The 12,309-nt window shown below is 32.8% G+C and overlaps 2 protein-coding genes across 2 annotated transcripts; both read right to left on the bottom strand.

Moving 5' to 3' along the window:
* Positions 1-1,532: 1,532 nt before the first annotated feature.
* Positions 1,533-4,580, bottom strand: LOC138135678 (solute carrier family 22 member 1-like). Its single transcript, XM_069054485.1, has 8 exons — positions 3,605-4,580; positions 3,134-3,356; positions 2,972-3,078; positions 2,760-2,914; positions 2,587-2,701; positions 2,050-2,534; positions 1,818-1,999; positions 1,533-1,765 (listed from the first exon to the last, which is right to left on the bottom strand). The coding sequence occupies exons 1-8, from the start codon at positions 3,760-3,762 to the stop codon at positions 1,604-1,606; spliced, it is 1,587 nt and encodes a 528-aa protein (XP_068910586.1). The 5' UTR covers positions 3,763-4,580; the 3' UTR covers positions 1,533-1,603.
* An 870-nt stretch (positions 4,581-5,450) lies between these two features.
* Positions 5,451-7,888, bottom strand: LOC138135677 (solute carrier family 22 member 3-like). Its single transcript, XM_069054484.1, has 8 exons — positions 7,508-7,888; positions 7,058-7,280; positions 6,892-6,998; positions 6,679-6,833; positions 6,511-6,625; positions 5,971-6,458; positions 5,739-5,920; positions 5,451-5,686 (listed from the first exon to the last, which is right to left on the bottom strand). The coding sequence occupies exons 1-8, from the start codon at positions 7,663-7,665 to the stop codon at positions 5,525-5,527; spliced, it is 1,590 nt and encodes a 529-aa protein (XP_068910585.1). The 5' UTR covers positions 7,666-7,888; the 3' UTR covers positions 5,451-5,524.
* Positions 7,889-12,309: the final 4,421 nt, after the last annotated feature.

Genomic DNA, 12,309 nt, shown 5'->3' on the forward strand with positions numbered 1-12,309 from the left:
TTAAAGGCACACGTGTTCGTCAATATTTGACAGTCGTCGGCATCATTGTTCTTGACTGGATACTGTCACGGCGTATTGCATAGAAAACCATAATTTACAAAGTGAAAAACAGGACGAAAAGTAAATGAAAAGAAATACATTTATATCTGCTATCTGCGTCTAATGACAATGAGCGAACACAATTTTCCCTAATAATAGTTTGCATTATGTGGTAAATACAATAATAACTAAAAATAGGAGTTGAATACAAAAATAAAGAAATGGAATCTTCTAGACATCTAGTAAAAATGTTTAATTTTTTTTCAAAACTAATGAAGATTTTAGGAATATCCTCCATTAACGTTTGCCTGGATAATAATTCTTACAAGTGTTCCAGAATATATAACATAATTTCAAATATTATTTTAATAACTCTGGCCGCCATAATGTTTCTCAATCGAGAAAAGTTATTCGGTTCTGAAGAAAAAAAAGAAACGTTCATATTAAGTTTAGTTGACGTGATATATTTCCTCACACCACACATGAATACAATATTTATTTTGACAACATTCAAAGTTAAACAGAAGCAAATTGTGAGAATTTTTAAGAAACTTTGTAATTTTGTAAATGATTTTGAAAACCATTCCGTTGTAAAAATCGCACAGTTTCTGAAGAAAGCGATCGTAATATTTGTGGCTGATATGGTATTTTATAATTTTGTGTTTATCTTGCCCCGTTTTGGGTACTCGTGGGTCCAAAATGGTACATTCGACATTTGGTTGGTCGTAATTTATTTAACTTTCAACTACAATTACATTTTGAAAAGTTTCGTTGAAATTTTTCATTCCGTCATGGTTCATTTGATTATTCATTTCTTTGAAGAAGCTCATCAAAGGTTTGCACAAGCATCTAAAACTGGTATGATTGAAGATGTGCGAAATATTTTACGAATGCATCAAGAACTTTGCGACGTAGTCAGACAATTAAATGAAATATTTTCTCTGCAACTACTTTTCTTAATCGGAACTTATTTCAAAATAATATTTATCAATGTGTTTTTCTTCTATGCCGATTTTGGAACGAACATACAACTGACAAGTTTTTATTATACATCTGTCAATTGTATAAAATTAATCTTTTGTGTATATTCTTGTAATAAATGTGCACAACAGGTAACAAAAAGTAATAGTTGTTTTAAAGATTAAACTAATTGATCTTTAGGCAAATATCGTAAAGGAGGTAGCATTTAATATTGTGTCGAATACTAAAAATCGACAATTGTGGAAAGAGGTGTTGATCATGAATAGGTAAATACATTTAACATTAAGAAAAAATTGTAGGTGCACGCGTTTATGCTGCAGTTACATCATGAAAAAGTGCAAGTTGAAGCTGGAGGATTTTTTCCAGTAGACTTCACCATCATATTTTCGGTGAGTTTGAAAGTTGTCACTGTGGCGTAGACTTCTTATTTTTTAGATCTTCGCTGCGTCTTCGACTTATATTATAATAATCGTGCAATGTATGGAATCGCGAATATAAATTAAAACTACCAGTTAATTAGTATAAAATATATTTCATTTAAATACTGTTTTCTACAATATGTACAGAATATATCACAGATTAGTTATTGCTCCTCTTTATTTTTATCTTTTCCTATACTAACAGCTTCCTCAATAGTGTCAGGTAGTTTTATTCCTAACGTCTCTGGGAATAGTAGAGTCAAAAGTCCCGCAATGATTGCCATTGCTGTGAACATCGTGATTGGTAGAGGGTTCCAAATTTGGGCCTAAAACAGCTTATTCTAATTTTTGTTTAAGTAAGTTTTTGTAATGACACACCAGCAAAGGTGTTTGGGGCGCCACCATAGACCCTATTCTTCCAAAAGTTGAACATGCTCCCATCATAGAGTGACGTAAACGTGTCGGAAATAATTCGCTAGTTATGATATACGTCACAGAAAATGCTGCTGTAGCACCGAATTTCCCTATCAAATATACTGCAAGCCTACCACCTTCAGAATCTACAGCAAATTTAAGTTACTTAAGTGTGATAACGGTAGGACTGGCTCACCGATAGGGAGGAATAAAAACACTAAACAGGATAATCCTGTCAAAAAGAACGAACAACTTAAGGACCATTTTCTTCCAAATTTATCGACAACGTAATTGCAGACAAAAGAAGCTGGAATTTCTACCAGTGATGTTAATATAAAGTCTAGGTAGGTATTTCCGGCTAAAGCTACCGAATTTAGTGTTAAACCATAAAAGAGGAATGTACAAGTGATCCAGCAGAAAAAGCAGTTGATTAGTCGTAGAAACAAAGTCGTAGATTTGAACACTTGGAAGAATGAATCTTTAGATTCATTGTCAGCCATCGCTAGATTATCTAATGAAGTTTCTGATATAGTTTTCCCATTTACCTCTGCAAGTCGTCTGAGAGTGTTCTTTGCTTGATCTATTCTTCCTTTACTTAAATTCCACCTCACCGATTCTGGGATTATCCAGAAATAGGAAAGCAGAAGAATAGGAGGAGTGTATAAAATATAAATGGTTGGCCTAAAATATCGTATTTGAAACAGTCAAAAACAGTGATTACGAGAGATATTACTTCCAAGCTTGGACTATCCAGGCGGAACCTGCTGCAAATACTTCGCCTATGGCGTAGCAACAGCTAATTAAGGTACCAGTTAGAACTCTCCTTTTTGGGCCAACCAATTCGACGCCTGTCATTACGATCTTAGAACATTAATTGTATTTTTTTCCGATAAGTGGAAAACATACCCATGACAAATCCACAAATATAGCTGCCAGATCCGAAAGCGGCATCCAAAAATTCAAAAACTAAAAACCACTCGTAGGAAGGAGCAAACGAACGAATTAATCCGAACAGTCCGCAAATAGACATCCCCAAAATAAAAACAACTTTTCGACCAAACCTTAAATTTGAATTTGCTTATCTTTGTTAAGGCATCCGGTGATTTTAAATTTCGTACCTGTCAGATATAATTCCTGAAATCAACAATCCAAAGAACTGTCCCACATTGTTAATAGTACCGACCAAGGTTAGCTTCCACAAATTATCGTCACATTGAAGATCGTACTAAAAATGTACACAAAACTAACGGTTTCTTGATTTGGAGCAGTATTTTATTTACCTCCCTTAAAATACTATCTTCACTTGTCTTGTATACAAACGAATCACACTGTTCCGTGTACGGGGTAAAATGTGCTTTAGTGCAATTACTGGAAGCGCTGATGGTATTGTTGGGCACAAACCTTGTGCATTTCGAAGGTATATCTTCAGAGAAAGGTACTGCGTTATGTAACCATGGAGGATCAAACCGGGGGTAAGCAACATCGCATTCGGGTATTTCGCACCTAATATATTTACAAACATTTATTTATTGTGTTAGAATCCTAATTGTGCTATGCATGTATGAGTAGATACGCATCTGAGAACAATGTTCAATTCTAAAGATAAGACTAGGTAATCATTAGAATTTGATTTTCAGTGTTGACAGTTCCAAGATATTTTAAGTCAAGGTTAATCTTTAATTGCAAAGCCTTTGATGACATCAAAATTGTTGTGTTAATAATTCGCACTTTTTTTGAAAAATACGACTTACCGGTAATCCAAATTCATAGCTGTGAAAACATAAGCCACATGTAATGCTGAATGAAAAACTACACCGAGACAGACAAAACTAAATATGAAAATCTGGTATTTCCCAAAGTCGCCCACCTGGGCCAAAATTGAATCCAAAGAATTGTCTATGATCGTCATTTTGAGTTATAATTTGTTCTGATATACCGATATAAATTGGATTTTATTACGTATAATACTTATGACTGCATCGCAAATTTTCCAAAATGCTATAACACGACAAAACCGAAACATAGACTGAGAGCGAGCAACAAGCCACCGTGATTTATTTATTCTTGACAGCGATAAACGATAAACATTGTCAGTATCTGTTATTTGAAATCGTCAAAATCTTGACATGAATGAATGATCAGTTCGTAATTAAATTAATACAAACATTAAACTGATACAATATTTTGAACTACACATTTAGCTTTTGTTTAAATTGTGCGAAAGACCTGTTTCGGAAATTTTATCATTTGACTGCTGAATTAAAATATTTATGGCGATAAAAAATCAAATGCTCAATTTCAACAAAACAACCTGTTATAATTCTGTTACATCTTGGAATAAAATAATAAACAACATAAGTATGCTACTGAAATGGAGTAATTGAGAAAAAAGAAAAAAGCTACTGGAAATTTCAAGGATTGTTTCCTTCATGAGTTTAGCAACCAATTGCGTGACAAATATTGACCAATCAAAACGAGAAAACAAAAAATAACCCGATAAAATTTCTCTAAAATGCACATGTGTAATAATCTGATAAAAAATGTCGGTACCGGATTTTTTTTTTTAATTATTTTGAATAAAAGGGATTGGAAATATGTAATGCGTTTGGTTTCATTCTATTCAGGAAATAATCAATAGTAATACAACGAGTGGGTACGAAATTGCCGGAAATTTTCGATCTCAGATACGAGTATTTGTTTCGGCGACAATTTTCACGAGTGACCGAAGCGAACAAGTGAAAATTGTCTTAAGAAACAAATACGAGTGGTCTGAGGAGAAAATTTCCGGCAATTTCGTACCCACGAGTTTGTATTCGGCGTGACAATTCACCGAGCGAAGATTGAAAAATTCAATAAAATAGAAAATAAAATATCCTAGTGGAAACATTTTGTTGGAAATTTTTGGTGTTAATTTTCACTAGTGAAAATTTCCGCGGCAATTTTTTTAAAACAAACGTGATTGGTCTGTACTGATCAATTTCGTAAATCTGATTGGTCGAGAGAATGCGAGTTGAATTGTCAGCCGTATACCCCTCGTGCAAAATTTTAATATTGGAAATTTTTTTGCTAATGAACTCAAACATCCATAAATTATTCGGTCAGAAGACCAATTATTATCAAATAAAAGCCCTCGAGTTCGTCTCGTGCTCTTATTTGCTAATATGTAATTAGCAAAAAAATTTCCGATAAAAAATTTTCCACTTGGGATATATGTGATAATTTTCAATGCATTATATCTCAAAAACAAAAAGACTTTTACTAGAAAAAAATTGTATTTAACTTCTACCTACACATCGTCACCAACTACCGATTTTTTTTCTCACATGCATTTCGAGGACACCTGTATAATAAACAATAATAATTAAAAATAGGAGTTGAATACATCAACAAAGAAATGGAATCTTCTAGATGAAGAAGTGCAAGTTGAAGCTGGAGGATTTTTCCAGTAGATTTCACCCTCATTTTTTCGGTGAGTTTCAAAGTTGTCACTGTCGCATGGACCTCTTATTTTTTAGATATTCGCTGCGTCGCGTCATCGACTTACATAATAATTATCGTGCAATGTATGGAATTGCGAATATAAATAAAAACTACCAGTTAATTAGTATAAAATATATTATTTAATTTAAATACTGTTTTCTACAATATGTACAGAATGTATCACAGATGAGTTATTGCTCCTCTTTATTTTTATCTTTTCCTATACTGACAGCTTCCTCAATAGTGTCAGGTAGTTTTATTCCTAACGTCTCCGGGAATAATAGACTCAAAAGTCCCGCAATGATTGCCATTGTTGTGAACATCGTGATTGGTAGAGGGTTCCAAATTTGAGCCTAAAACAACTTATTCTAATTTTTGTTTAAGTAAGTTTTTTTAATAACACACCAGCAAAGGTGTTTGGGGCGCCACCATAGACCCTATTCTTCCAAACGTTGAACATGCCCCCATCATAGAGTGACGTAAACGTGTCGGAAATAATTCGCTAGTTATGACATACGTCACAGTAAATGCTGCTGTAGCTCCAAATTTCCCTATCAAATATACTGTAAGGCTAGCACCTTCAGAATCTACAACAAATTAAAGTTACTTAAGTGTGATTACGGTCGGACTGGCTCACCGTTAGGGAGGAATAAAAACACTAAACAGGATAATCCTGTCAAAAAGAACGAACAACTTAAGGACCATTTCCTCCCAAATTTATCGACAACGTAATTGCAGATAAAATAAGCTGGAATTTCTACCAGTGATGTTAATATAAAATCTAGGTAGGTATTTCCGGCTAAAGCTACCGAATTTAGTGTTAAACCATAGAAGAGGAATGCACAAGTGATCCAGCAGAAGAAGCAGTTGATTAGTCGTAGAAACAAAGTCTTAGATTTGAACACTTGGAAGAATGAATCTTTAGATTCTGCTTCGTCAGCCATCGCTAGTTTATCTAATGAAGTTTCTGATATAGGTTTCCCATTTACCTCTGCAACTCGTCTGAGAGTGTTCTTTGCTTGCTCTATTCTTCCTTTGCTTAAATTCCACCTCACCGATTCTGGGATTATCCAGAAATAGGAAAGCAGAAAAAGAGGAGGAGTGTATAAAATATAAATGGTTGGCCTAAAATAACGTATTTAAAACGGTCAAAAGCAGTGATTACGAGAGATATTACTTCCAAGCTTGGACTATCCAGGCGGAACCTGCTGCAAATACTTCGCCTATGGCGTAGCAAGAGCTAATTATGGTACCAGTTAAAACTCTCCTTTTTGGGCCAACCAATTCGACTCCTGTCATTACGATCGTAGAACATTAATTGTAATTTTTTTACTAACAAACATACCCATGACAAATCCACAAATGTAGCTGCCAGCTCCAAAAGCGGCATCCAAAAATTCAAAAACTAAAAACCACTCGTAGGAAGGAGCAAACGAACGAATCAGTCCGAACAGCCCGCAAATAGACATCCCCAAAATAAAAACAACTTTTCGCCCAAACCTTAAATTTGAATTTGTTTATGTTTGATAAGGGCATCCGGTAATTTTAAGTTTCGTACCTGTCAGATATAATTCCTGAAATAAACAATCCAAAGAACTGTCCCACATTGTTAATGGTACCGACGAGGGTTAGCTTCCACAAATTATCATCACATTGAAGATCGTACTAAAAATATAGGTACACAAAACTAAGGGTTTCCTGACTTGGGGCAATATTTTATTTACCTCCTTTAAAATACTATCTTCGCTTGTCTTGTATACAAACGAATCACACTGTTCCTCGTATGAGGTAAAATCTGCTTTAGTGCAATTACTGGAAGCGCTGATGGTATTGTTGGGCACAAACCTTGTGCATTTCGAAGGCACATGTTCAGAGAAAGGTACTGCGTTCGGTAACCATGGAGGTTCAAACGAAGGGTAAGCAACATCGCATTCGGGTATTTCGCACCTGATATATTTACAACAGTGTATTTATTGTGTTACTAATCTGCATGTAGATACCTATCTAAGAATAATGTATAAATCTAAAGATAAGACTACATGATCACTAGAATTCGATTTTCAATGTTGAGAGTCCCAAGATATTGTAAGTCAAGGTTAATTTTTAATTGCAAAGCCTTTGATGACACCGAAACGTGTTAATAATTCGCACTTTTTTTAAAAAATTCGACTTACCGGTATTCCAAATTCATAGCTGTGAAAACATAAGCCACATGTACTGCAGAATGAAAAACTACACCGAGACAGACAAAACTAAATATGAAAATCTGGTATTTCCCAAAGTCACCCACCTGGGCCAAAACTGAATCCAAAGAATTGTTTATGACCGTCATTTTGCGGTATTATTTGTTCTAATAGGCCGATATAAATTCGATTTTATTACGTATAAATCTTATGACTGCATTGCAATTTTTCCAATATGCTATTACACGACAAAACCGAAACATAGACTGAGAGCGAGCAACAAGCGACCGCTATTTATTTATTCTTTACAGCGATAAACGATAAATATCGTCATTGAAAAAGTGGGTAAGTATCTATTATTTGAAATCGTCAGAATCTCGACATGAATGAATTATCAGTTCGTAACTAAATTAACAATAAACATTAAACTTATTACAATATTTTGAACTACAACTTTTGGCTTTTGTTTGTTCCAGAAATGTAACCATTTGACAGCTGAATTAAAAAATATTTATAACGATAAAAAATCAAATACTTAATTCCAACAAAACAACCAGTTATATTCGGTAACAACTTGGAATAAAATAATAAATAACATAAATAATAGTACAAAATAATGTACATATGTATTACCTTACAAAATTATCTTTTAACATTAAGATCCAAAAAATCTTCTTTACACTGTATTCTCTGTGATTTTGCATTACATATTTTACTGTAATTTAATATTGAATCGTTATTAAGTTATGTACTTATTATGTATAGTAAACGAACTAAATGTTTATGCAGCAGAATAACTGATAAACTGTTGAACCACAAGCAACGTAAAACACAAAGTCGGTAGATGTAAGTTTACACCCACGCGCAAAAACAGTTAAATTTTTATTGTATCTTGATTGGTTCGTGATTAATATCATGATGGAGAAAGTAAGTAAGTATTAATATGAACGATTGACGTCGATAGTGTCGTCTAGGAATTATTCATATTTCGATAGGAATGCGATTCTAGTCAAACAATGAAGACTAAGTTGATATCAATCGTTTTCTAAAGAAAATCTAAAATTTAATCGCGACCGTGACAAAATAAGAATAAAATTACACGTCAAAATGAACATGAATGATGTTATCGCCTACTTATTACTATTCCGTTAATTCAATACGTTAGTTGATTAAAAAATATCATCCATAACTCATGCACCTACACACAAAACAGAAGTTTATTTTTACAACGAAAATACATAACATCTATGCTTTAGAAAAATTACTTAATATGTGTGCAAGTATATATTTCTTGAAAATAATAAAAATCAATTTCAATTTCATGAGGCTACTAACGTTATATCCATTTAAAATGACGTCTGATTATAGACTTGTGTACAGTAGAAGGCAAGATAACATAAATCTACTTTTGAGATTGTTATTTTTCGTGTTAGGTTTTATATGCATCTCTTTTGGAAAGACAAAAGTACATGAGTTGGTGCATTTTGATTTATTTTGGGTAGCACACACATTTTTAATTTTTCACACCTTTTTGATGGCCATTATTGTTGTAATTATTAACAAGATTCAAGTTTCATCATCCTTAAAACTCTGGAATGATCTAATTTCTATTAATGAAATTCTGAGCAAGCTTAAAATTCAACCGAATTACAAAAAAATATACAAATGTTATGTTATTAGATTGATCATTGATTTGGGTATCATACTCTCATATTCGATCATATTTGTAATTGCAAGATCTCTTAACTTTCATTTTCCTTTTAGTGTTCTAACAATAATGCCATTCACATATATTATAGTTAATACCATTACTTTTTCCGTCACCAATTGTTTTGTTACATCACTTTGTTTAATCATACTCATGCTCAGAGAATTAACGTCAAAATTAAAAGTCAACGAAAATCCATCTTGGAAAAATTATCTAAAAGTCGTCCGAGAAACCGCCATGGTGCATCAAAAATTATGCGAGATAATACGACTAGTAAATAAGATATTATCGATGCAACTGCTCTTTTTGATTTTTTTTTATTTTGTCATGTTTTCACTTAATGCATTTTACGTTGTGACACGTATTTCTGAAAGAAAGGTCGACTCTCATGTGATATTATCCGGATTTTGGGTGGGCATAAGTATCAGAAGATTTCTGACCTTTATTATTCTTGGCTCAAAATGTACAAACCAAGTGAGAGGTTTCGTTCGATGATTTTACTAAATAATTATACGTTTTTACGTAGGTCAACAACATAAATCAGTACTTAATTGATGCATTACATAAAATCAAAAATAAAGAAGTTAAGAAAGAGGTATTAAAGAGAATAGTAAAAAATTTACACAAACAAAAATTGATTTTTAGATTAATTCTTTGACCTTGCAAATATGCCACGAGCAAGTAAAAATTAGCGTCTGTGGATTTTTTAATATAGAGCCAACTTTAATATTTTCGGTAGGAAAAAATAAATCGTTATAATTATTGTTAAAAATATTTATTTTTATTTTAGGTTATTTCTGCTGTTGCCACCTACATTGTACTACTAATCCAGATTCACGAAAAGTATTTAAAATAGATTTCCACCACTTTGGTGCATGTTTGGTACTTCATTTTTACTATATTGGAAAGAAAGGACTTATTTGAAATGTGAAGTGCAAAACAGAGTGAACAGCATCACACCTTGAGAGTTAATCAGTATTTGTGCTATAAACACACTAGTGCTAAGAGTTGGAAATGTACCTAGCGCACCCTTTGAAATTGTTTACCTCTACGTTAATATGATGTGCACTTACAATAATTATTGTTATCTACCATTAAAAATTGGTCAAGGACAAATACAATAGTCAAGTAAAAATATATTGAAAACATCTAAATTGTGTACTAATTTATATGATTGTCAACGATTCGAAAAGAAAGCAAAGATGTCAAATGTTGACTTAATGGACGTGCTCAAAGCTAATTTCTTGCTAATGAAAATGTTGTGCTTGTTTCCATTTAGATATACACAACAAGAAAAATTAATTTCGAGCAGATTTTTGTTATATTTTTTTATCTGCGTACATATCGCTACCTGTGTATCATTGGGTTACATCACCAAAGTAATGAATAAACACCCTGACACAATAAGTAACTACGGTGTCTATAAACCAGGTGTTTCTGTTTATTTATCAGTGCTCGTACTTGTTGTCGTTGTGACAGTCGTCAACAACAGAAATCATAGAGTGAACAGTTTGAAATTGTGGAACAGCTTATTGGAAACTAATAGGAGATTTTTGCGATACAACATTCGAATCGATTATGAAAAACTTCGCAAAGACTACCTTCTTACCATCATTCCTGAATTACTTCTGACCTTAGTATATTCAGGCTTGTTTACTCAAACGAAATTCTATTACCGAAAAAAATTAAATCCTTATCAGTATCAAATCTCGGTGGTTCAGTTCTTTTATCTGAGTTTGATAAGCATGACGACCACCATTAAATTCTTCTCAATTTTTCCAACAATCACAGAGATGTTTACCTGCTTGCAGTTATATCTGCAAGAGCGGTCTTTTTCTAAACGCCGGAAACTCTGCAACGTTGTCAGGAGAATATCCAAATTGCATGAAAATTTATCCTCGATGGTTCGTTTAGCAAATAAAATATTGTCCGTGGAATTGGTAGGAATTTTTACGATGTATTTTATAATGTTTACAATAAATACATACTACGTCATTTTGTGCATAGTTAAACAAAATGTGGACTTGTATGTGGCAATATCAAGCTTTTGGTTAATTTTTTGTGCGATAAAGTTTATCTGTTTTGCCCACGTGGCTTCGAAGTGCATGAAGAAAGTGAGAAATACATAAAAACAATACTTGTATTATTGTAATGTCTAAAATTTTCCAGGGAAATGAGCTGAGTACATCATCCATGCGTCTGATTTGCAAAATTAAGGATATGGGATTTAGGAAAGAAGTATTTGATCAAATTATTACAATCGTTTATTTGTTTAGTAATACTAATTTCAGTTTAGTACATTATGTTTACAAATATGTCACGAAAGGGTAAAAATTGAAGCCGGAGGACTTTTTACAATTGATTATGGATTAATAATTTCAGTAAGTATGTTTGGATAAGTTAAAAAAAATCAATTTTATTTTCAGATCGCCGGGGCAGTAACAACTTACATGGCTATTTTAGTGCAATTGTTGCGCTAAACTGTCGTCCGTTGTAACATTATAAAATTTCGTAGCACTAATGTATTGGTTTGTAATAAATTGATTAGCGATTGCCAATTATACAAAATGTTGTCTAAATACAGCCATTTCACTAACACTACGTGTAATTTCATTAGCGTCTGGTCGCTTTTGATAAGTCACACCGACAATAATAATGACTTCTCATACGGACTTTTTAAAGTTTTTACAAATAAATTTCAATTTCATGAAAGTACTCGGATTGTATCCTTTCACACTGAATCCGCACAAAAGAATAGTCTACAGCAGAATTAGAAACATTTTAATTTTTTTTCTCCGAGTAATACTAACAATTTTATATCTGGTGACTTTAAGTTATGTAAATGAAAAGACGGAACCGATGAGAAGAATTGACCTTTTCTGGCTCTCTCATGGATTTTTGATTATTTACGTGGATGTATTAAGTGTCGTTGTCATAATTGTTAACGAAGCTTTTAAGTCGTCATCCACAAAACTTTTAAATGATCTAATTGAAATTAATGAGGTTTTATTTGATTTAAAAATATTTCCAAATTATAAAAAATTATACAAGATTTATTTACCTATGTTGGTATTTGAAATATTGA

The sequence above is a fragment of the Tenebrio molitor genome, chromosome 7 (assembly GCF_963966145.1).
Source record: "Tenebrio molitor chromosome 7, icTenMoli1.1, whole genome shotgun sequence".
Lineage (NCBI taxonomy): Eukaryota > Metazoa > Arthropoda > Insecta > Coleoptera > Tenebrionidae > Tenebrio > Tenebrio molitor.

What these genes read in the sequence shown, in the direction of transcription:
- LOC138135678 (XM_069054485.1), bottom strand. Translation starts at nt 3,762, where the DNA reads ATGACGATCATAGACAATTCTTTGGATTCAATTTTGGCCCAGGTGGGC. An exon ending in TATTTGTGGATTTGTCATGG is followed by an intron (nt 2,702 to 2,759) that starts GTATGTTTTCCA and finishes TCGTAATGACAG; the next exon opens with GCGTCGAATTGGTTGGCCCA. An exon ending in CGCCCCAAACACCTTTGCTG is followed by an intron (nt 1,766 to 1,817) that starts GTGTGTCATTAC and finishes AAGCTGTTTTAG; the next exon opens with GCCCAAATTTGGAACCCTCT.
- LOC138135677 (XM_069054484.1), bottom strand. Translation starts at nt 7,665, where the DNA reads ATGACGGTCATAAACAATTCTTTGGATTCAGTTTTGGCCCAGGTGGGT. An exon ending in GCTATGAATTTGGAATACCG is followed by an intron (nt 7,281 to 7,507) that starts GTAAGTCGAATT and finishes TAAATATATCAG; the next exon opens with GTGCGAAATACCCGAATGCG. An exon ending in GTTTTTATTCCTCCCTAACG is followed by an intron (nt 5,921 to 5,970) that starts GTGAGCCAGTCC and finishes AATTTGTTGTAG; the next exon opens with ATTCTGAAGGTGCTAGCCTT.